General features: G+C 41.5%; 1 protein-coding gene across 3 annotated transcripts; it reads left to right on the plus strand.

Moving 5' to 3' along the window:
- On the plus strand, positions 1-25,864 carry LOC115161120 (motile sperm domain-containing protein 2). Of its 3 annotated transcripts, none has more exons than XM_029711876.1 (16): positions 1-134; positions 393-449; positions 548-611; positions 2,238-2,390; positions 3,146-3,232; positions 3,876-4,030; positions 6,665-6,725; positions 7,434-7,472; positions 7,681-7,805; positions 8,534-8,704; positions 14,451-14,569; positions 21,621-21,714; positions 21,834-21,930; positions 22,718-22,847; positions 25,001-25,103; positions 25,345-25,864. In XM_029711876.1, the coding sequence occupies exons 2-16, from the start codon at positions 417-419 to the stop codon at positions 25,486-25,488; spliced, it is 1,575 nt and encodes a 524-aa protein (XP_029567736.1). In that variant the 5' UTR covers positions 1-134; positions 393-416; the 3' UTR covers positions 25,489-25,864. The 3 variants fall into 3 exon arrangements, with proteins under 3 accessions (XP_029567736.1, XP_029567735.1, XP_029567737.1); XM_029711875.1 differs by having other exon boundaries at positions 94-134; positions 289-449; XM_029711877.1 differs by lacking the exons at positions 1-134; positions 25,001-25,103; positions 25,345-25,864 and adding an exon at positions 23,222-23,779.
- The last annotated feature ends 409 nt before the right edge of the window (positions 25,865-26,273 follow it).

Consider the following 26,273-nt stretch of genomic DNA (forward strand, 5'->3'; position numbering starts at 1 on the left):
CTATAAATATGATATTATAAAAAGTTATACGCTCATATAAGTATCATACAAGGCTTTAAATCCGATATGCAACTACTTTTGCTCAGTATTGGCCGCTCATCCGTGTATCCGGGGCAGCACATAACGCAAATGAAGTAAGAAACTTTGCATTGTGGGTTAGCCAGTATTGTCTCCGGCAACAGACAATAAATATTGTTGTCATCAATGCTTACGTTGATAAATATTTAAATAATCCATGCAATGTTCATTACATTTGATTGAATGGACCTGAGATATCTTATTTTTTAGGTATCACTTTGATGATCTAGCCAAGAGCTAAAATGGCAATACAAGGGCAACAGTTTCATACGCTAGAACTGATTTATTCCTCAACTTCAATGTACCCACACTAGCCAGAACAGCAGAGTCACTTGAACATGGCGGAAGTTGGGAAGTTCGAACCAGAGCAGGTAGCTTACCAGTTTAATTTGCAATAATACGTACATTTTGCTAGGCAATTTGTAATGCATTCATTACACATGGCTAACTAATCTTTCTTATACAACAGGACATTGAGAAGAAGATTGAGGAGACGAGACAGAAGTTCAATAATGAGTACGTCCAAGGACAAGGTAAGTTCATGCTAACAGGCTAACGTTAGTTAGCAAAATATCATTTTACAACAACACCCCCATAATCTAGCTAATTAACATTAGCTACTGTAACAGTTAGCTAGCTGTTAGCTAAAAGCCAGATATCATGGGTTGTTCGATTTCATTCCATCCATCTAGCTATTTTACTTAGCTAGCGCAACAAATTGTCATCATAGCTACTTTACCAGTCAGTTGTCTGACAGATTGTTCTGATACATTAATTAATGGATGAGTAATGATTATTACTTTGGCTACTGGCAGTGACATGACATATGTCTGTATTAACACCATAATTATGATTTAAACTCGTTTTTTGTAATAGAAAATACAGTTATATTGAGTAGCCTACTTGAGGTGTAGACTTTAAAGCCATACTATATCAAATCAAGTTTCATTTGTCACATGCGCCAAATACAACAGCCCTTAACCAACAATGCAGTTTTAAGAAAATACCCCCCCAAAAAAGTACGAGATAAGAATAACAAATAATTAAAGAGCAGCAGTAAATAACAATAGCGGGGCTATATACAGGGGGTACCGGTACAGAGTCAATGTTAATGTGCTGGGGCACTAAATTGACTATGCATAGATAATAACAGAGTAGCAGCAGTGTTCCAGAGGGGGGGCATGCAAATAGTCTGGGTAGCCATTTGATTAGCTGTTCAGGAGTCTTATGGCTTGGGGGTAGAAGCTATTTAGGAGCCTCTTGGACCTAAACGTGGTGCTCCGGTACCGCTTGCCATGTGGTAGCAGAGAGAACAGTCTATGACTAGGGTGGCTGGAGTCTTTGACAATTTTTAGGGTCTTCCTCTGACACCGCCTGGTATAGAGGTCCTGGATGGCAGGAAGCTTGGCCCCGGTGATGTACTGGGCCGTACGCACTACCCTCTGTAGTGCCTTGCGGTCGGAGGCCGAGCAGTTGCCATACCAGGCAGTGATGCAACCCGTCAGGATGCTCTCGATGGTGCAGCTGTAAAACCTTTTGAGGATCTGAGGACCCATGCCAAATCTTTTCAGTCTCCTGAGGAGGAATAGGTTTTGTCGTGCCCTCTTCACGACTGTCTTGGTGTGCTTGGACCATGTTAGTTTGTTGGTGATGTGGACGTCAGGGAACTTGAAGCTCTCAACCTGCTCCACTACAGCCCCGTCGATGAGAAGGGGGGCGTGCTCGGTCCTCCTTTTCCTGTTATCTACAATCATCTCTTTTGTCTTGATCTCGTTGAGGGAGAGGTTGTTGTCCTTGCACCACACGGTCAGGTCTCTGACCTCCTCCCTATAGGCTGTCTCATCGTTGTCGGTATGCCTTTCAGTTCCCTGTTAAGCATTGTTGAGAGACCAATCCATCTTTCAAAAAACACTTGTTTCCTAAACAATTTTTATATTGGTAGATACATGTCAGCATTTTAGTAAATGAGGTAGCTGAAGGCAGCCTTGTTTTGTATAGGAAGCTAAGTGCTGTCTTCACTCTATGGTTGGTTCTTGTCATAAAAGGTTATAAGCAACAAACTCATAGGTGCTGTAGGTGTTGTGGTTGTAGGTCAGACGTTGGAGTAGGAATTCAGTTTCATGTCAGTAATGTAGGTTTTTTACTTTTCTCCCTCACAGAATCTGACAAATATGACTCCAGAGATGTGGACAGGCTACAAAAGGATGATGCTCTGGTGGAGGCATACCTGACATGGCGACTATACTCTGTAGACGATGCCCTGAAGATGATTGACGACAGTTTCCTGTGGAGGAAAGAATTTGGTTTGAATGGTGAGCGGTCTGGGCACATATTTAACCTCTCGTAAAACTGCACTGCACGTATACTTGTTTTCAGAGAATGAAGAAGGTGTCAGTGTCGGTCATCAATTAATCACTCTTCAAGTGATTCATCTCGATCTGAGAAGCATGTGGCTGTATTTGTACCCTACAACATGTGACTTTGGCCTAGTTTAGGGTTGAGTGTAGAAAACAGGAACAGCACACATTCTCATTCCCTGCTAAACTAGAATCTTAACTGTATTCAAATACAGGCAAGTTATACAGTGCAGTTTTATTTGGGCCTATCAGTATCACCACACTGGGATGATTCATCAGTAGCTGTCGATGTGTTATAGATTCTTGACCTTCTCTCAGATAAAGGCTTATTGTGTGCTGTGTGGTAATATTTCCATCTGTTCCGCATGGAGACAATCCTCTCAATTTTTCTTACGTTTCACTTTTAAATTGCTACATTTTACTCATACAAATACAGGGCTTTCAAGCTAGACAACCTTCAGTTTGTTAAATCGGTGTCATGCAGAAATTAGATTTGCAAACGTTATCTCTTCCAATTGCCTAACTTCTGATATTGACAATGCCTTATTGTCACTTGTTGACAAGATTTGTCTGTCTTGTATGGTGGCGAGGAGTTAGGAATAGTTTGGTTTTTATGATAATTATTTTGGCCAATAATTGTTCTTGTTATAAAACATTCTTATTGAATGCTGTTTTATATTGTTGGCTGATTATGTTTTGTGTTGTTTCAGACCTCACTGAGAGCAGCATTCCAAAGTGGATGTTTGAGACGGGGGCTGTCTTCCTCCACGGCTACGACAAGGAAGGCAACAAGCTCTGTATGTTGATTAATGATGCTCATACTGCACTATATGTATAATTGATTTCTCTCTAATAATTACTCACAGAAACAATTATTACCCCTTACAAAAGGTTACCAAAAATTGTAAGCTATTGTTTTGTAATATGTTTAAGACATAAAGTACCAGTCAAAAGTTTGGACATACTTACTCATTCCAGGTTTTATTTTTTGCTATTTTCTACATTGTAGAATAATAGTGAAGACATCGCAACTATGAAATAACACATACGGGATCATGTAGTAACCAAAAAAGTATTAAACAAATAAAAATATATTTTATATTTTAGTTTATTCAAAATAGCCACCCTTTGCCTTGATGACAGCTTTGCACACTCTTGGCATTCTCTCAACCAGCTTCACCTGGAATGCTTTTCCAACAGTCTTGAATGAGATCCCACATATTCTGAGCACTTGTTGGCTGCTTTTCCTTCACTGTTCGGTCCAACTCATCCCAAACCATCTCAATTGGGCTGAGGTCGGGTGATTGTGGAGGCCAGGTCATCTGATGTAGAAAATAGTAAATATAAAGAAAAACCCTTGAATGAGTAGGTGTGTCCAAACTTTTGACTGGTACTGCATGTTGAGGTTATTGAATGCAATACTTTTGTCTGTGTTTTCAGTCTGGTTCAAAGTCAAGCTCCATACCAAGGATGCAAAGACCAGCATGGACAAGAAGAAGTATGTTGCCTTCTGGCTGGAGCGCTATGCTAAGAGAGAGCCAGGGATGCCACTCACTGTTGTGTTCGACATGGCCGATTCAGGGATTAGCAATATCGTAAGTGAACACTTACCTTTTTGATTAACATTGTAGTCTTTTTTTTGTATTTGTCACCTTCCCTTATTATTTTAAAATGTAACCTTTATTTAGCTAGGCAAGTCAGTTAAGAACAAATTCTTATTTACAACGACGGCCTACTGGGGGGAAGGGGGTTAACTGCCTTGTTCAGGGGCAGAACGACAGATTTTTACCTTGTCAGCTCGGGGATTCGATCCAGCAACCTTTCAGTTACTGGCCCAATGCTCTAACCACTAGGCTATTTCATAATGTTTGAAGAATCAAACCAGGGCTACAGTACGTCAATAGCTCTGATTTCTACCAATGTCACTGTTGATCCACTCTACATAGATTTAAGGAGGGCTTTATTGGTCAATTTCTGTCCTCATAATTAAACATGTTTTCCCCATTTTCAAAAAGAAGTAGCCTACGTCTGTCTGTGTGTGGTTATGAGTGTCATTGAAGTCCTGTTGAGCTTTCTAATTTTGCTTGATGTTTGAGCCGGGGACTTGGAGGGATTGATGCTCTTCAATGGTTTAGCACATTGAAAGTGACCTTTAAATGAGTTTGGTCATTCCAAGTCGACTGACTGCCTAATTCATAGACTGACTTTGTCTCCATCGGAGCTTCCCAGCAGGCACTCTCCTTTCTGTCAGCCAGCTCGCTTCACAGGCCAAACTCTCTTCTGGAGAAATGCCCTAATTAAATACACACGAGCCAGAGAGAGAATAAATAACTTCACGAAACCCTAATATGAAATTAGTGTATTAGTAGATCAGTTTGGGGAGTAGTCTTAATGAAGTTTGCTGAAATAGGCACTGTGTGGGCTGGAACAGGCCTGGCTAGTGTTATCTCTAACTTTCTTAGTGAGTCTAGTGCAGTGGTCCCCAACAAGGGATACTAGGACCCCTGGCCTTCCCTGTAGCTCAGTTGGTAGAGCATGGTGTTTGCAACACCAGGGTTGTGGGTTCGATTCCCACGGGGGGCCAGCACAGAAAAAAAATGTATGAAATGTATGCATTCACTACTGTAAGTCGCTCTGGATAAGAGCGTCTGCTAAATGACTAAAATGTAAAATGTACTTGGCCTATCCACAGGGAGTACTTGAGAAATCTCATGAGACCATAGGGCTACTGGTAAAATGCACATGAGAGGGTAAATCAGGGGTACTCTGGGCAGACCAACATTCAGTAGGTGGGACAGTAATCGAAAAAGGTTGGTAACCATTGACCTAGTGCAGTGTTTCCCAACCCTGGTCCTCAAGTGCCCCCAACAGTACACATTTTTATTGTAACCCTGGACAAGCACACCTGTGTACTGTTTGGGGTACTCGAGGACCAGAGTTGGGAAACATTGGTCTAGTGCATGGCAATGAGTCTCTGTAGGACATAGGATGTAGCCAGGCTGATAGGCTCCTCTTCCTAAGGGTCTGACTAGAATATTGGTAGTTCTGTTGTCTGATGATAATATGGCCATTATGGTAATGAAAACGTGTGGTACCTTTGACTGAGCCGGGGTCTACAGTGTGACCATTATACTTGAATATGCGCCTAAATATGTTGTGCGACCTGGAATTTTAATTTAGGACCACCAGTGCACATAGAAAAATTAAGGATTCTAGCTTTAATATCTCAAAAAAAAAATGTTGTGCTCCTACATTTCTTTGTGTGCGTCTGCATTTTTCTTCTTAGGAGCACACATGCTCCTTGTGAAAAAGGTCAGCGTAGAGCCCTGCTGAGTAAATTCTCATGAAGGAGGCATTTCATGTTTAGTTGTAATCCATTAAACTGACTGTGAAACATTTTAGATAATGTTAGTCTTGTGGGATTGTATAAAAACCCACCTGTCTTTTTTTGAGGCCTCAGGGCAGATAGTATTGGGTTGTTTAGAGCAGGGTTTCCAACACTCTGTCCTGCCCTCCGGAGCAGGTTTTTTTTTTACCCTAGCACTACACAGCTGATTCAAATAATCAAAGCTTGATGATGAGTTGGTTATTTGAATCACCTGTTTAGTGCTCGGGCAAAAACCAAAACGTGTACCCAGAGGGGGCCCCAGGACCGAGTTTGGGAAACCCTGGTTTAGAGAACACGTTTGCACAGACAAAGAGAAACATTTGAGTTTCAAAGCTGTCTGTAGTTATCTCAGCCAAGGCTTGATACTGTATGTAGAGCAAGTTTATTCAACCTTCTATGAAGATCAAGGTTACGCAATCATAAAGTAAACAACCAGACTCTGCAACGTTTCAGCAAATACTGTGAATGGATTACAGTTAATAATCCAATTTGAGCAGCGTAAGAGTAAAAGTAGTTGTGGTGTTGCATGGGGTGTAGTGGGCACTGCACACACACTACTTTTGTATCACACATTTTTCCCTGAAATATATTTAATATGATTGAGTTGAAGGAAGGTGTTTGAAAGTATTGACTACAGCTTTGTTCAGCTTTGTGACAAAGTTTAAATGGTTATGAATTGGGTCATTGCACAGCTAGCTTGAGGCAGTAACTGTCTCCGGCTGAGCGAACGGGTTCCCTATTGAAAGGCCATAAAACGTCTTTGCTAGTCAAAGCCTGCTTTGAGGCTGTATATAGTACTGTACTTTCTGAGTCCTAATTATACTCTTTCATTTTTTTTCAGGACATGGATTTTGTGAAGTATGTAATTAATTGCTTCAAAGTGTATTATCCGAAGTTTCTATGTAAGTATATAAAACTTGAAACAATATGGAGTTCATTCACAGGTTGATTGATAAACGTATGACGCATATATGTAATTGTTCCTATTATTGACCCACATCCTGTTTAAAATGAGTTTTATTAAATGTATTATAAGAAACAAAGTACATGGAATGCCGTCATATGATTCTGTGTTAGGGCCAATGCTACATTACTACACCGAACTTTGGGAACACCTTCCTAATATTGAGTTGCAACAACTCCCCTTTTACCCTCAGAACAGCCTCAATTTGTCCAGGCATGGACTCCACAAGGTGTGGAAAGCGTTCCACAGGGATGCTGGCCCATGTTGACTCCAATGCTTCCTACAGTTGTGTGAAGTTTGCTGGATGTTCTTTGGGTGGTGGACCATTCTTGATACACTCGGGGAAACTGTTGAGTGTGGAAAAACCCAGCATATCCCGTTCAAAGGCACTTAAATATTTTGTTCACCCTCTGAATATTTTGTTCACCCTCACACATACATAAGAGTGGCTTACCAAGAAAAACTTCCAAAAAGACTAATTCGGAGTAAAAAGGAGTTGAAGAGGATTTAACAAGTAACATCAATATGGGATGATAGCTTTCACCTGGATTCACCTGGGCAGTCTATGTCATGGAAAGAGCAGGTGTTCCTAATGTTTTGTATACTCAGTGTATTTCACCCCTCGGTTATGGTCTTGTCATTTCAGCCAAAATGATCATTGTCGACATGCCATGGATCTTGAATGGTGAGTCATGTAGTTATTAAAACGATTTGCAATTGGAAACGTAATCTAATCATCGTAGTTCAAATCAAAGTTTTTTTCATCGCGTACACAGATTTGCAGGTTCAGCGAAATGCTTATATTTCTACCTCCAACAGTGCAGTAATATCTAGCAATACAATAACCAAAAACAACAAATTACAAGTTCGGACATGTGTTTTTGTTTTTTTAGCTGCATGGAAGATTGTGAGGACATGGTTGGGTCCAGAAGCCATCAGCAAGCTCAAGTTTGCATCTAAAAATGAGATCCAAACATTTATTGGCCCTGAATACCTGCCTCCTCACATGGGTGGAACGGTATGTACCCGCAGTATTCAACTCACTGAAGATGGCAATGACGCCATCTATCTACCTGGCTACATTCATTTTCATCTTACTATCATCTGATGAATTCCCTTTTCAAATGTCAACATTTGACAGGTTTTGCCTCTATTTCTTCCCTCACTTGTCATGAGAAAATGTGACTAACCTGTGATTAGTCAATATTTATATTTATTTATTTATTGTTGACTTAACCCAATGAGTCCCACTTAACGCCAGTGCATTTTGGACTTCTAACCCCTTTTAAACATTGTGTTGGATTCATCTATTTCTTCTGCAGACTAATGGTTGGTACCTACGGCTGTGTGATTAACGGGCTGAGCTAGAGTGTTTTTTGTGAGAAGGATGGATCCCGACTGGGGATTTTTAAATCTTTAGAGTCCAATTCGTGGAGTTGTCACTGACGAATTGGATATTCATTTCCCAGTGAGCAAACAATATCTGTACTTAAAGCATTGATATAAATACATTTTTTGAGGTTTTGGTTTCGGCGCACCTTATTTATTTAATTGACGTTCATGAATGCAACTGTTTATGTCAACTTGTTTTGTGTTCTACTTGTAGCCCTGGTTCTGAAAAGAAAATGGTAAAACACTTTATTGTGAGACCGAATATAAGGGCTGGACATGCAGATAAGTGAAAAGCTAATTTTTGCTGGGGTCTCGGCACTGATAGTATTAACCCTATCGCTGGCTTCATTCCAGGATCCCTTCAAATACAGCTATCCTCCCCTTCCTGACGATGACTTCCAAACGCCGATGTGTGAGAACGGACCAATCGTCAGCGAGGACGACAACGAAAGCAAGGACTTCGAATCAGACAGCAAGGAGTTAGAGTCGAGCTTCAGCTCTGAGGTCGCCATCGAGCCCAAAAAGGTACAAAACCTCCCCTTTTGTTTATTTACTGAACTCCCTCTGAATGCAGGTACAGTAAGGAGGACAGTAACGCATAGAAACGCATGAAATATTCACGCTGTGGCTGCATGTAAACTCATACTCCGCCTTGAATAGCCTACTACTTATCCACTTGATTTTCAGAAGTAGTACATGAGTCTGTTGTCATGTTTCTAATGTAGCCTACCGTTAAATCTGATGATGGCTGCTGCTATTACTCATTAACAGTAGAGTCACTACAGTTAGTATCTGCAGTGAGCTGATTGCTGATGATTTAACCCTGCATTGGGCTCTCTTAGAAACAGCAGAGACCTTTTCTCTTCGTCATTAGCCTTAATTAACATTAAACACACCCCGTTCACACTTGTCAGTCAAATAAGACATTAGAGGTTCAGTCAAGTCCCTCCTCACTTTGATGTGCCATTTTCCTCACAGACCCTTTCATTTCTCAACGTTTAGTGTGAGATTACAGCATGTAATCGGGCTCCTCTGTGGAGAGAGCTGTGAATTGTAGAGGCGGTAATGTCCTAATTTGGCAGCTGTTATGTTTTTCCTCATTGTCTCGGTCAAGGTGACTCCCCATGTCTCCAGCTTCAGCTTAATCCTTCCTGTCCACTGACTGTACCCACATAACACATCACAGTCCCTTCTTCAGTCTCCCTCACTCACCCCACGGCTCCTCTCATCTCCTGAGCACTTCTCTGGCTACTGAGAATGTGTCAAGTCTGACTGCCGTCACAGAAGCTCTTCCTAGCTGTGCTAGAGACCGCTTTTCCCCCGCATGCTTCGTTCTGCATACCTAACTTCACAGGAGTTTTTAAAGCACTTCCCAGAATACTTCATTTATTTTGTGTTGCCAATAATGATTTTGGCTCAACCTTGTTGGAGGCTGGGTGATGAGAGAGAGAGACAGACTTTGGGGTGATGTGGTTTGTCAGAGGCTGTTATTTGTGTGTGTGATGGTCTCAGCTGGTTAGTTGGCAGCCCCACCGGCCCGGACGGTCCCCGTGTAGCCAGGCACAATCACAGACCCTGCAGCTCTTGGCTTTAACACACCTCCTCACGGACACCATCTAGTATTCTCTGCTGTTGTCAGGCTGCTGCACCCTAGCAACGGTCAGGGCTTCATTGTCAGCATATGCGGCACATATTTATGTATCTGTCTCTGTCTTTCTCTTACTCTAGCTAGGGGACTTCATTTATTTATCCACAGTTGATATTTGGCCTCTTCTTTGTGACACAGAAAACAAACACATTGTAGTGAGTAGCTAATAGATCAATATCAGCCTGGCATGTAGGGTACATTTCTGTCATATGAAGACTAGCCTGTATGAGTAGGCCTACCTGTTTCAATAAATATTCTTCAGTGTAATGTGAACTGGATGGTAGTGAAGTGATTGTGTTAATGTGGCCTCTGGGTGTCGCTGCGCTGAGTGTTGCTGCGCTGGGTGTTGCTGCGCTGGGTGTCGCTGCGCTGGGTGTGTTGTCTCTGCCGTGACAGACTCAAGGGGGATGTGTGACTGCGCTGTGTCGAAGCAAACTCCTCCTGCGCCCTTAAGCCTTCTGGGAAACCTGCACCACTGTCATAGCTCACAGGGGACTCTGTACACACTCACACACAGGTGTTTACACACACACACACACACACACACACACAAACGAACTTGCGCTCCAGAGTTGCCCTGTCAGCTACACATCACAAAGCTGCTCACATGAGCCTCTTAAGCCTCTTCATTATCAATGATGATAAATCAGTTTGGCAAACCAGAATCTAAGCCTGATCAAGTTTGTGTGTGGTTTTGTGTGTCGACCTATGCAATTTAGTGGATGAATGTATGTTAATGATCCATCAATACACGTGAGCAATGTTCCCTCTAACTTTTTTTCAGCACTATGCAAATTTCAGGTCTTCTGAGCGAAAACCTTAACATTGTGAAATTCTGTGCAACTTCCAGCACGCGTTTACTGTGAACACTGAGGCTGTACCCGCTTTAAGTTACAGTTTCAGACAGTGGTCAAGTAGCCTACTTTGGCTGTTTGATCTTATTGTAGGCTATCAGTGGCCTACCATCAAAAACAATGGAGAAAAATGCATCCCATAAAATGTTTACATGGAATTAGCTGTTATATCATTCAACCTACAGTAGCAGCCAATGTGTGGTGTTCAATGTAGGCCATCATTAATGAGACTTTTGGAGAAAAAAAACATCTAGGTCTTGACATTAAACCGTTTATCTACTTGTCCTTCAGACGAGGAGGTGACTGAAAATGTGTTGTTTGATTCAAGAAACCACTTTACAAAATACAATATCTGTATATTCCCATACCATTATTCCAGAGAATCAGACAACTTATACTACGCACTGCCTATGGGCTACTTAAGACCGTCTCAAAATACAACACTGCCCCTTTAAGACATAAAAAAAAGCTACAAAAACTTTCTAGCAAAGAATATGAACAAATGTGCACACGTGGCTACATGCAGCTCTCTTTTGCCTCTCTTTTATTTAAGTAAGTCAGTTAAGAACAAATTCTTATTTACAATGACAGCCTCGCTTTGATAAAAAATAAAAAATGCATCTACTCAAGATCGCTCATACCGTAGCCTATACACAGTCCAGTTCAAAGTGAGTGGCACAGATCCATATATGGCAATGGCTATTTGCACATTGGCCTACTGCAGCTCTGATTGGTTATGGCACACCTGTCTGTGTAGAGTACGGGCCTGAGTCATGCCTGTCAATACAATAGAATCCTACTCCAATGCTTTCTGCCTTCAACAAATTATCTTTCACACTTCATTTTGCGTACTAAGTCTTGCATAGTTTGTTTTTGTTTTATTACATTGATTTGAAAGTGGCAAATATTGCGTTGACTCGATCACATTTCTCACAGTAGAGCGAAATGTGGTAGTGTTAACTAAAGGGGAAAACTCAAGAAAGGTGAGTGAAGTTCAATCTCGTGCTTCTCTGCGTGGGGGAATATTTATTCTGCTTGGCAGTCTGAGGGGAGCTACGCGCCCGCGTGCAGCTTAAAGGGAACGTTGCCTGTGAGCAGAATGTATCCTTTGGTGCCTCTGATGTAACCAGTCCCTAATGATCTACCTAGGCTATAGGCTAATCTCTTGGCTTGCTGGCTTTAAAGGGATACTTCGGGATTTTGACAATGAGGCCCTTTATCTACTTCCCCGGACTCAGATGAACTTGTGAATACTGTTTTTATGTCTCTGTGTCCAGAATTTAGAGATAGCATTGGCTCACGACACTAACTTAAGAAACTACCTCTAACTTCTTTCATACTGGACACAGAGACATAAAAATGTTATCCACAAGTTCATCTGACTCTGGTGGAGTCCCGAAGTATCCCGTTAAGGTCCTAACACCAATCATGATACCCATTGTTTACAGCTTGTCTGTCTGCTCACATTCCACTGTCATGATCATGTTCTGCTGCTCCTCTCTCTACATAAAGCCAGTCTCAGTACTGAATGAATACCTGTGGCTCTCAACAGTGTCTTGATACAGTAGCTTCCCAGATCAGCTAATTGCCTTTCTCTCTGTTTTGACCCAAGGGCTGGTTTTGGTAAGGCATTGTATGATCTCTGCCTCACCAGCAGCACTGATTCCTGGAGGGTTCTGCATTCTGAAAGGACAGTCTGAGGGTTTTACTCATGTACCAGCCCCGCCATCTAATCACCACCATGGACACGTTCAGCCTTTGATTGAACCCAAAATGGACCTGGACCAAACATTTTAAAATATGACCCCCACAATGTCTTGCACTTATCACAATGTGATGATTTTGAAGAGATTCATAGCCAATCAAGTAGGCTATCAGATACATAACTCACAATAGTCTATCAGAAAAGAAGAAGAAACATTTGCTCCCTTGATTGCTGTTCCTGTGACCAGCATTATAACATGGTGATATTTTATCCAACTTCAGTATTTTACCTTACTTAATATAACATTAGGGCAATAATGTCTTTGTAGAGAAAGTAAAGCATGTGTGCCAAGTGTATACTTAACATGCCTTATTGAATTGTACTGATCTTTTAACCCAAAAGTACACTTTATTTTATCATTACTGTTGTATTAATATCAACTGTACTGTAATGATGAATGTATTAATGTTTATAATACTAAGAAAATAGTATTCTACTACCACCAGCATGAAATCCTTTATTTTTAGCACATTTGCACTGACACTGAAGTGATACAATGTATACTCAACTACCTTATGCCATATTATAACTGTAATTGTAAGCACTTCCACTGTGTATTGATGCCTTTTCACACGAGAGAGTACTTATTTAAAAAGAATCTGTGTTGTGCCTTATTGTCAATACTCTCCAGAGGATCAGACTGTCACTCCATGGTCTGTTGGGGAAGCTGCCTACAAATCATATTATCAAAACTAGTGTTTCATACGCTCTACATTTCTTAGACATTTCTGGATCTATGGATTTCTAAATTGTATCTCCTGCTTAGATCAGCCTTATTCATTCCAGTTTATGTATTTGTAATTGTTGTGATTTTCACATTTTAGCCAGTAGGATTGGGCTGTTTTGGTGTGTTGATATTAATGTTAAGACGTTTTCATTAATGTTACTTCATGCATGGTTTGTAGTTCTAGTGCCAAAGATTTATCTCAATACTGAGTATTTTGATCCTGGTTTTGACTAACCAGAATGATAAACTCAGTGTTGTCTTACTAATGTTTAATTAAAAGTTAATTTTATGAGTTTTACTTTTATGTAGTTATTTCATACAGTGTATATAATCAATAGAAATGCTGTATTTTGTATTTATTTAATCAACCAAGCAGTCTATTCAAGTCAATTATGGTCATGTATCTTTCAACAGCAGCTCATGAATCCCCATTCTCCTCATATCTTACTCAATTCTGTATTGCACTTGATTTGAACACTGAATAAAAATAAACATTTCAGAAGCAGCTCAAAGTCTCTTGATGTCTATTGTGTCATCTGTGTGGTGTGTGTCGCAGCAGCCTGCTGAAGGGGGAGGTGTGTGTGTGTGTGCATGTTGCTTATCACAGCAGAAGACACACTCCATCTGACTCATTAGTGCTTGTACGTGCATCACAGGCAGACCCCAGTCACCTCTCTATCAGCTCTCCCATCTTCTCACATCCTCTCTCCTGCTGTACTCCCCATCTCCCATCTGCCTCACACAAGCTGTGGGACTGGCCTTGGTCAATATGGTATGGAAACCAAATGACGCTCGTCCCACCACAACTTCATCTGTCCTTCCCCAAATTTCTGCTAACATTGCACAAACCATGTGTTTATCAGCTGTTCTATAGTCTTGTGACATTGTGCAAGTGGGTGTATGAGGGAGTCTGTTGGATTTGGGCAAAAGTTTACAGTTGAAGTGAAAGAGCTGACTTTTGTGTTCTCACAGGATGTGTTTGTAGTGTTCCTGTTGCCTCACTGTACTGTGAACAAGGGTCAGGGATTGTTAAGGGGATTGATGTATTGATTGTGAAATTAAGTGAACTGTCATACAAAAGTGCCTTATTTAAAAAAAAAAAAAAAATCACCCCATCATTTGAAATGGACTATAGTTAGGCTTTTAATAGTTTATTTAGAAATGAATAAAGATCATTTGTATCTTTAGAACACCTCTCCAAACAAAGCACCTTAGAATCATTTAATCAGTGTGTTGATGAACATTGTCTCACAAAGCCACTGTTGTCCTTGTTTCAGGTGTATTTCTCAGAGAGCCTGAGCAGTCTGAAGCTGGACGACAACGACAAAGGAGACAGCCGGCCGAAGGGAGCCAGGAAGCCACTGACCACATTCAAGGCCCCTCTGCTACACGTCAGGTATTCAAGCCAACCTTCTCAGAACTCCCTCTCTTAGCCATCTCTTCCTGAATATCAAATCAATCCCTAGCCCCTACTCGGTAGGCACACCTGTATCTCTGAAAGGATCAAATAGGTGTAGTTCTTTCACCTTGCCTTCTGGGTGGAATTTTCAACTTATTATTTATCCAGTAGTTGCAGATGTACAAGAGTTTCTAGGAAGTCGGAAGAGACTAGGGTTTAAAGAATAGTCGACTGGTAGCACAGTGACTAGGCTATAGCTAATCCATGTCCACATGCTGGATTTGAAGGCGTTGTAGAGCTTAGAGTGAATGTATTGTTGACACTCAAGCCCAGAGCCAGATATCGATACGTTTGTATCTGGATGGATCGATTAATCTTGTATCTAAACAGAAATAAAGGATGTCTGCTATTGAGTGGAAATCAGTTGGTGCAGTTAATTTGCAGTAATAATCAATGGAATTAATTGATCACACTGATGATTACTGCCCATATTAACCATGGAACAGACTGTAGTCCCATCATGCAAATTGGATGGCCTAATGAATGTTGTAGTAGTGATCAAGCGACACTTTTGTGCAAAACATAGTTCAAGGTTGCTCTGTTAGCTAATTGTACTCTTTTGTGATGAAGCTGATGTATCCATTTACCCTGAGGTTGATTATAGACCAGCATTCTTCACCCTGATGTTGATTATAGACCAGCATTCTTCACCCTGAGGTTGATTATAGACCGGCATTCTTCACCCTGATGTTGATTATAGACCAGCATTCTTCACCCTGAGGTTGATTATAGACCGGCATTCTTCACCCTGATGTTGATTATAGACCAGCATTCTTCACCCTGAGGTTGATTATAGACCGGCATTCTTCACCCTGAGGTTGATTATAGACCAGCATTCTTCACCCTGAGGTTGATTATAGACCGGCATTCTTCACCCTGAGGTTGATTATAGACCGGCATTCTTCACCCTGATGTTGATTATAGACCGGCATTCTTCACCCTGAGGTTGATTATAGACCGGCATTCTTCACCCTGAGGTTGATTATAGACCGGCATTCTTCACCCTGATGTTGATTATAGACCGGCATTCTTCACCCTGAGGTTGATTATAGACCGGCATTCTTCACCCTGAGGTTGATTATAGACCGGCATTCTTCACCCTGATGTTGATTATAGACCGGCATTCTTCACCCTGAGGTTGATTATAGACCGGCATTCTTCACCCTGATGTTGATTATAGACCGGCATTCTTCACCCTGAGGTTGATTATAGACCGGCATTCTTCACCCTGATGTTGATTATAGACCGGCATTCTTCACCCTGAGGTTGATTATAGACTGGCATTCTTCACCCTGAGGTTGATTATAGACCGGCATTCTTCACCCTGAGGTTGATTATAGACCGGCATTCTTCACCCTGATGTTGATTATAGACCGGCATTCTTCACCCTGAGGTTGATTATAGACCGGCATTCTTCACCCTGATGTTGATTATAGACCGGCATTCTTCACCCTGAGGTTGATTATAGACTGGCATTCTTCACCCTGAGGTTGATTATAGACCGGCATTCTTCACCCTGAGGTTGATTATAGACCGGCATTCTTCACCCTGAGGTTGATTATAGACCGGCATTCTTCACCCTGAGGTTGATTATAGACCGGCATTCTTCACCCTGATGTTGATTATAGACCGGCATTCTTCACCCTGAGGTTGATTATAGACCGGCCTTCTTCACCCTGAGGTTGATTATAGACCGGCATTCTTCACCCTGAGGTTGATTATAGACCGGCATTCTTCACCCTGATGTTGATTATAGACCGGCATTCTTCACCCTGAGGTTGATTATAGACCGGCATTCTTCACCCTGAGGTTGATTATAGACCGGCATTCTTCACCCTGAGGTTGATTATAGACCGGCATTCTTCACCCTGAGGTTGATTATAGACCGACAATCTTCACCCTGAGGTTGATTATAGACCGGCATTCTTCACCCTGAGGTTGATTATAGACCGGCATTCTTCACCCTGAGGTTGATTATAGACCGGCATTCTTCACCCTGAGGTTGATTATAGACCGGCATTCTTCACCCTGAGGTTGATTATAGACCGGCATTCTTCACCCTGAGGTTGATTATAGACCGGCATTCTTCACCCTGAGGTTGATTATAGACCGGCATTCTTCACCCTGATGTTGATTATAGACCGGCATTCTTCACCCTGAGGTTGATTATAGACCGGCATTCTTCACCCTGAGGTTGATTATAGACTGACAATCTTCACCCTGAGGTTGATTATAGACCGGCATTCTTCACCCTGAGGTTGATTATAGACCGGCATTCTTCAGGCCTCTATTTACATTTGAAGAACTTTCTCAGGATAATGAAAGCCCCTCCTCTTCTGGAAAAGAAAGTGTAGATTTCATTAGCATTCACAATGCTACATCGTAATCAGCAATCCAAAAGTATTAATTATAAAGCAAAAATGATCATGGTAAATCCACTGTCCTTACTCCAATCATGAAATGTTTGTTTTAATCCACCCCAATGTTTATGTATCCTTTATTAGCATGTACTACCCTTAGACATGGCAACTTTATCTCGCCACTGAGTCCAACGATTCACTGGTCTCTTTTCCCCATGATTCTCCATAACCACCGCACCGCCATGTTCATGAACAAAAAAAAAGTAAAGTTAATTTTAGGTTTGGTAACCCCTTTGCTAATTCCTCGTGACCCCTCCACCCTTTCGGCCATTCTGAAATCTATTTCAGAATAAGACAACATAACATTTAAATCTATTTAATAATAAAACAACATAAAATGTCTCATGAGAATAAAACCCCCCCAAGGTTTTCTGAGTTGCAAGGAGTGTTTGGCCAGATAATTTAAATTTGTTACCTCATCCATACTTTTTTACTGAGGCAAATTTAGACAATTTCTCATCATAAGGAATCTGCGACATTTGATCTCTGGCATCTATTAAAAAGTTGTGTTAAACGTGATCTCATACGTCTTTCTTCACATAGAAACTGTAATCTCTATGAACCACTATCGATCGTACCGAGGCCATACACCGCTATGTGTAAGTTTCCTGTCCTGCTACTTTCAGGAGGATTTGTTGCTGCTCTTTTGAAAAAGAGGCAAACGCTTGCATGGCAGCATTTCCTCCGAATGCAGCAGGCTCCGTTCCTACTTTACACTCCCTTTTCCAATGACCAACAGCCCCACACCTAAAACAGGACTTTGTCTCCCTACACTTTGATGTTTTTCCGCTACTTTTCTTTGTCTTAACTTGGCAATTGAAACTATAGTTAGTGACTTTCCCTGTGGCCGTATTAACCCCTCGCACGACTGTGAAGTGAGTTATTTTCCACTCTCAAAGCATCCTGCTCTATTTCATCCACTACCCCCACAATTGCATTTTGATCACAGGTTTCAAAACTGCCATCAAAGCCGAAGTACAAATTCTATTAATGTAAGTCGCTCTGGATAAGAGCGTCTGCTAAATGACGTAAATGTAAATGTACTCCCATACCCAGTCTTTCTGTAGCTGAGTACATCTACTAATTCCATTTTTTCAGTTATACTCTTCTGTTGATAAAACGCCGACATCAGAACACTTGTATATTGAGCTTGCCATTTCTCATTGATGTCTTTGTGCCATACCACAACAGCATCTCTGAGTTCTTTATTTGATTTGAATTTTCCGTCAACAGGGAAGTGCTGCCCAATTTTATCCAGTTTGCTAAATTTTTCCCATATTCGAGCCAAATTGGTAGAATGCTTGTGCACTTCTTTCAGCGCCTCCATAGCTTTATTAAAATCCTCTAACTCCACTTTACAGGAGAGAATCAGGGCCGTCTGTCGCCATATCAATAGTTATTAGTCCCAAACCTCTCCCGATGTTGTCCAGGGTGTTTAGATTTCTTCACTCCCGTCTCCAATACGCACCTTCCATTAACTATTTTCCAAGGTAGAGCTACCCACTTCCCCGGAGAATGGTTATGGTATTTGTCCCTATTAGTTGGTCACGTCACTTAATAACTTGTATTAGAACCAATACTATGCGTCTGCAAATGTATTACTGGAGAATACTGATGACTGATTGTCTTATTCCAGTATTGCGCCTCAAATATCACTGTTGTTGATAACACACATTACCAAAATGATTCACACTTGTCTTCCTATTTCCACATAATATGTCATGGTTCCCCCTCCCCATAGGGCATAAACCAACCTCTCTCCTTATTGCTACTGCTAATACATGTAACTCAAACAATGTTCGAATATCTTATTGCTTTTCTTTTAACCATGCATGTGGCTTACCTTCAGAATTTATAGGCAACCTTCTTATCATTATCCACATACTCTACTTCCTCACTGTCACTGCAGCTGGGACTTTCGTCCCTCTTACAGATCTCGCAGGGGAATACCCCCACTAGGGACCTATCCTATACGGAACCTACCCTACACTGTATTGTCACTCGTGGATCTCGCAGAGGAAAACCTCCACTTGGGACCTATCCTTGAAGGAACCCATCCTACACCTTATATCAGCCTGGATCTCGTAGAGGAAAACCTCCACTTGGGACCTATCCTTGAAGGAACCCATCCTACACCTTATATCAGCCTGGACTCGTAGAGGAAAACCTCCACTTGGGACCTATCCTTGAAGGAACCCATCCTACACCTTATATCAGCCTGGATCTCGTAGAGGAAAACCTCCACTTGGGACCTATCCTTAAAGGAACCTACTCTACACCATATTTTTACATGGATCTCACAGAGGAAAACCTCTACTCGGGACCTATCCCTAAAGGAACCCACCATACGACCGGTCGTTACTCAATGGACCTACTGAATAAACTCAGGCTTTCTAGGGCCGTATTCTATAATTGTTCAGCCTACGATTCTCATCTCCCCAATATGTCAAAATGAGTGGAAACTGGTGTAGGGACTGTGCCTACCTTGTTTGTTGCCAGCTCCTGCTCCACTGATCTGGACTCCCTGGTTTGACTATAAATCGTGGTGAATCCTGCTGACAACTTCAACTGTTAGGTTTTAATTGTTAGAGTAAGAACTCGACGGACACTGTGAAAGCTTAAACCAAGTTTATTCTTCCCAAAGGATTGAACAGCTGAACAGACAAAAACATGTTTACAATAGTGGTGGTATTTGTACCCCACTTTGGGTGGAGTCTTCTCCTTCTCGCTAAACATTGTATATTTTTATTGCTAGCAGGAAACTAAGTGATACAGGCATTAAACGGTTCCTCTTCCCTTAATGTGACCTGACCTGATCCTCGACCCCCTTCATCACTAGTCCATGGCTCTCTCCCCTTATCAATGCTGCCACATGATCGTTTTCCCTGAACTCAGCCCATTCCAAGCTTAATTGCACACACCATATACCTTCCTCCTACAGATAACCATTAACTTCTGGTGTAGACCCTCTAAACCTAAGCACTCAATATTTCAATAGGATACCTGATAATTAACCCTATCCCAAGTTAAGGAGTTAGAACCCAGAATCCATCAAGGTACAGTATTGAGAGCTGCCTCCATTGATGGGTATTCCGATGTTAAATTAGATCATTCTTATGTTCCTGAGTCATTTCCGTCCAGTTCAGTTTTTTGGAGAGAAGACTCTTTGATGTGAGATTTTTCACAGCTACGGGCTACATATTAGAGTGATAAATAGATTTATAAGAGCCTTAAATGCAATTATGTCTCTGAGCTGTGTTAGCCCTGATTCCAGAGAGTCCACGAGGAAGGCAGAACCAGAGCTGGAAGGGCGGAAGAGGGGATGCTTTGATCTTCAGAATGTGTTTGTCAAAGGTTTCCTGGAGTCTAGAGAGTCATTCCGGGCTCAGGGGAGCGCTGGGCTCCTCACAACGCTTTACTGGGGCAAAGAACAAAACAATCTGTTGTTTAGAGCTCTGTAGCCTACGGAATGTACAGCTAGACTTTTTATATACGCTACACAGGAATTTTGTAGCGTGTTGGCCATTTCACTGAGTTTTCAGTAGGTACTGAAGCATGCCAGCAGCAGTCCACAGCACAGTGTGGAGAAGTGTTCACTGAGGCTGAATTATCAAATTACAGAATTATCCCTTAAACCTGAGCCTGTTGAGGCAGTTGGGGGGGGGGGGGGGGGGGTCTGTTAGGGGCTGGGATTTGGTGCGCTGAGTGTTGGAGAGCGAATTAGAGCGTCTCATGGCTACTTTCTCAGGCCATGGATTTTTCCTCTGCTCCTCCAGATTTCACAGCTTTAATGCAAGATCACAGATGTTTTCACCCTAGACCTGGGTAATAATGTGGTTTAATTCTCCATTTTCCCCATAAATGGGTTCAGCTACGCCTGCTAGGCTTGAGCCTGCCTTCTACCCAGGGGCCTGACAGACAGCTCCATATAGGTCAGGAGGAGCACAGCACATCAGAGACTGAGGGTTTGGCCCCGGGGAACATACAGTTAGTCAGGGGGTATTTCTCTGGAATGCACCTCCTTGAAAAATATTCTAAAGAACAAATAAAGAACATATTGACATCAATTGAGTCTAATAAATGGCAAATACACGTAGTATCCATGTAGTGTACAAGGCTTTTTGTTTATTTAAAGCAGAAAAAACATGCAAGCACAGATGGACATAATCTGCCATGTGTTAGCTAGAATATTGAGCTAGATGGTGATCCAGCAGCTGTTTAGTAAATGTGTAGCAATGGAAGCTAACAGAATCTACAAGTCCCTGGGTAATCATACTGCAATCACTCTCAGGAAGCAACATCTAAGCTCACGAAGCTTTGCCAAACAGATCGATTAAGCTAAGATATCACGAAGAGGAACAACAAAGCACGCTGTAAAGCAAGACTTCTAACAGATGTATTGGCTTATTTTGAACACCAGATAGCCATTGTGGCCAATGCCTTCGTAAAGAAAAATACATTAGTTTGTTAAGTTAGTCACAAATTCAATCATTGCCGGCCGCCTTGTCTTCATGCAGCCCGTGCTGTTTCTCCTCTAAAATGTAATGTATTTTCTCTCTTACTTACAGTCCAGCAGAGGAGCTGAGCTTTGGGTCCAAAGAGTCAGACAGGAAGTGTCTTATCATCCTCGATAATGTGTCCAAGAATCAAGTGGCCTTCAAGGTATGTGCATGCCGCTGTGTGTGCAAGCGTGCCACTCTGTGCTTGTGTGTGCACCTGTGTGTGTATGTGTGTGAAAATAAACAATCTCCAAGCTGACCTGACAGTGTCTCCCTCCACAGGTACGCACCACAGCACCTGAGAAGTACAGAGTGAAGCCCAGCAACAGCTGCTGTGAACCGGGTGCTTCTGTGGATATAGTGGTGTCCTTACATGGAGGTAGAGTACTGCACTTATCTCTCGCACTCTCTCTTTCTCCCCACCCACTCCTCTTATCTACTTCCTTCGGATGTTTCCAGATACACCAGAAGAAACTTCAGAATAATCAAAAGGTCCAGTCTCAGTCTAATAACTTTGGAAAGTGCTGACAGAGTACAGCTTTCTTTTGCCTGACATACATATTTTAAGAGTGATAAAATAATAATCTCTTATCTTCCCCTAAGCTGAGCCTTTCAGAAATCTAACGGCGGGTAAATTAACTTTATTGAGCCAGTCTCAGTACTCTGTCGAAGGCTGAAACCCCTAAGGTCAATGTTTTCCTCTTGATCACTTGAGACCAACATTGAGTAGGGATGCAGGGACTTGGCTGATAAGACGTTCAGAGGCCTTCAAGCATGGACATGTCAGTCATGGCTTCTGATGTGCTAGATATGGGTTTTTTGAAGAATCAAATTCTGGCATTATTCCAAAGTTTGAGGGTTTCCTTCTCTCTCTGGGTTTAACTTAATTCATTTTTCGGGAGCCACTGTCTATCGCCTATATCTTGTTCATTTGTTTGAGTTTAGTGGATAAGAACCCTCACTTTTTCTGTTCACAGCTGTGACAGAGTTAGCTCTTTCAGATCTATCTTCTGATTATTGTATTCTGACAGCAGTGGGGTTTAAACTGTATACTTTGTACAGATGATCCCATCCAAATGTAGGAATCTAGATACATAAACTGAACAATATACTGAGATAAAAAAAATAATTCAGAGTTCAATGAGTTCATGGATGTGTTTGTGCAGGCTACCAGGCATCTCTGCAGGACCGCTTCCTGGTTATGGCTGCAGAGATGGAGCAGAACACTGATGCTGGATCACCAGAGCTCGCTCACTTCTGGAAGGACGTGCCCAAAACCAAGATCATGGAGCACAGGTACATCATCATCAATGCCTCCTCATGGATGGGAATATACACTGAGTGTACAAAGCATTAAGAACACCTGCACTTTCCATGACATAGACTGACCAGATGAATCCAGGTGAAAGCTATGGTCCCTTATTGATGTCCCCTGTTAAATCCACTTCAATCAGTGTAGATGAAGGGGAGGAGACAGATTAAAGAAGGATTTTTAAGCCTTGAGACAATTGAGACATAGATTGTGTACGTGTGCCATTCAGGGGGTGAATAGGCAAGACAAAATGTTTAAGTGCCTTTGATATGATAGTAGGTGCCAGGCACACCAGTTTGTGTCAAAAACTGCAACACTGCTGGGGTTTTAAAGCTCAACTTTTTCCCGTCTGTATCAGGAATTGTCCACCACCTTAAGGACATCCAGCCAACTTGACACAACTGTGGGATGCTTTGGAGTCAACGTGTACAATCCATTCCCCAACGAATTGAGGCTGTTCTGAGGGCAAAAGGGGGTGGTGCAACTCAATATTAGGAAGGTGTTCCTAATGTTTGGTAAACTCAGTGTATGTAAATGAGTAAAACAATTCCTTTTGAGCCAAAGGGCAAGCAGTCATTAATATGCCACCATCAACATCTATAATGACCTCAAGATAACTTTGATTCACTAAACCCATCGTGGTCTTGCAGTGTACAGCACAGATTGCCTCAGCATGGCTGGGGTATGTCAGTGACCGAGCAGGCTGATTATCCCCTCTCCTCAGTCTTCCCTGATGTGACCAATGGCGTAAATAAACCCTGGATTGCTGATGCTATGTATTGGCCATTGAGAGGTTTTGAAGCCAGCGGTTGACCATATGGGCAATCCCTAGTAGGAGCAGTCTTCCATAGTAATTAATGGAGTTCTACAGTATTTCAAATGTTTCAAGGGCAAAATTACATGTATTTAAAGCTGCAATATGTAACTTTTTGGGCGCCCTGACCAAATTCACATATAAATATTTGTTATAGATCTGTCATTCTCATTGAAAGCAAGTCTAAGAAGTGGTAGATGTGCGCTAAGTTTCCTTTTTGTATCTTTTACTTCCAGCTTCAAACAGCTAAAAATTCTATATTTTTTACTTTGGAAAGATATTTCACAGCGGTTTAGATGGTACAGTGATTCAATGTAAGGGCTTTATTGGCATGGGAAACATATGTTAACATTGCCAAAGCAAGTGAAGTAGATAATAAACAATAAAATGAACAGTAAACATTCCACTCACAAATGTTCCAAAAGACTAAAGACATTTCAAATGTCATGTGCAAATAGTTAAAGTATGAAAGGGGAAATAAATAAACATAAATATGGGATGTATTTAGAGTGGTGTTTGTTCTTCACTGGTTGCCCTTTTCTTGTGGCAACAGGTCACAAATCTTGCTGCTGCGATGGCACATTGTGGTATTCCACCCAATAGATATGGGAGTTCAAAATTGGGTTTGTTTTCAAATTATTTGTGTATCTGTGTAATCTGAGGAAAGTATGTGTCTCTAATATGGTCATACATTTGGCAGGAGGTTAGGAAGTGCAGGTATTCTGCCACTGTGTACTCTCTCTGTTTTGGGCCAAATAGCATTCTAGTTTGGTCTTTTTTTAAAATTGTATTCTTTCCAATGTGTCTAGTAATTATCTTCTAGTTTTGTCATGATTTGGTTGGGTCTAATTGTGTTGCTGTCCTGGTGCTGTGCTAGTAGTTCTCTACACTATACTTGCTTGTTTTGTCACATAAACTGAAATTGTAGTCGGGACAGTAACGTTAGTACATTTTTAAATATCATTTTTCATTTTTTTATTTTTATGTTTAGCTCACATAATATAATAAAAAAGTATGCATTAAGGCAGGGGTGTCAAACTCATTTCACGGAGGGCCGAGTGCCTGCTGGTTTTGGGTTTTTCCTTTCAATTAAGACTTAGACACTCGGCCCTCTGTGGAATGAGTTTGACACGTGCATTAAGGTGTCTTTAATAGAATAAACGTGTCAAACTAATGTAGACATTTAATAAATGCAAAATCTTTTTTTATAATTGAGGAGGAGTACCAAGATGGCTGCGCGGTGGCTTCAATACAGCGCCCACAGTCAGTCATCCAGGGTTTATACACATCATTGGACGTGACTGTGTCCTGTCCTTCCTGTAGATTACGATGTCACATCCTGGAGAGCAGTAAGCCCATCCTGACCTGTGGAAGTGACAGCCCAATTGAAGGAGGAGCCAATGGCCACCCAGACCTGCACACAACGGTGAGCTCTCCACTCCTATTGGATGATGCTTCTCCACCCACAAGAATACATTAACCTATATAATATTTATCAATGTACAGTATTAGCTGTGTTTTAACTTTGATTTATTTTGTTTATATTCTTTTTCCCCCCATTTTACACTATTAAAAGCATTATACATTTTCATGGTGTCAAATTGATATGGGAAACTGAAAAGTGAATACATTAGTAAGATGAAGTTACCAAATGCTCTCCTCTGCAGCTGATGCGTGTGATGGTGTGTAACGCCCGGCTGGAGCAGAAGCTGGACCAGTATCTGTGGGTCCAGCAGGTTCTGATTGGTCTGGTGCTTGTTGTCATGATGTTCACCTTTCTGTGTCTCTACAACCTTCCTGGGACTTCCTGACCTGACAACATGGTCTACCTCCTCCTCCCATCTAACATAGAGACTACAGCAGCTGAAAGCTTAACCAACAGGAAGAGGGCTGGTGTTGGACTCAGTGATAAAACGAGAGTAGACTCTCTTCTCTACAAGGGCTGTCATCATGGAGAAGGAGGGCTGCTCTGTTCCGTAGCAGTGAGCTTGTGGAGTTGCCCAGAGAGATTCCTCATAGTTTCCTGGGTGTTGTGAAAGGTACCGTACCTAAAGAGTCTCGACACCGTGAAATGAAATCAATAATGTATTTTTATTGCTGATCATGGAATTATACTGTGCCTTCAGAAAGTATTCATACCCCTTGACTTATTCCACCTTTTTTTGTGTTACATCCTGAATTCAAAATGGATTAAAACATATATCATTCTCACCCATCTACACACAATAGCCCATAATGACAAAGTGAAAACATGTTTTTAGAATTTTTTGCACATTTATTGTAAATTAAATATAGAAATATATAATTTACGTAAGTATTCACACCCCTGAGTCAATACTTTGTAGATGCACCTTTCTGGGTAAGTCTCAAGCTTTCCATACCTGGATTTTGCAACGTTTGCCCATTTATTCTTTTAAATATCCTTTAAGCAATGTCAACTTGGTTGTTGATCATTGCTAGACAACCATTTTCAGTTCTTGACATACATTTTGAAGTAGATTTAAGTCAAAACTGGAACAACTCAGGAACCTTCAATGTCTTGTTAAGCAACTCCAGTGTAGATTTGGCCTTGTGTTTTAGGTTATTGTCCTGCTGA

The sequence above is a fragment of the Salmo trutta genome, chromosome 24, assembly GCF_901001165.1.
Source record: "Salmo trutta chromosome 24, fSalTru1.1, whole genome shotgun sequence".
In the NCBI taxonomy this organism is placed as follows: Eukaryota; Metazoa; Chordata; class Actinopteri; order Salmoniformes; family Salmonidae; genus Salmo; species Salmo trutta.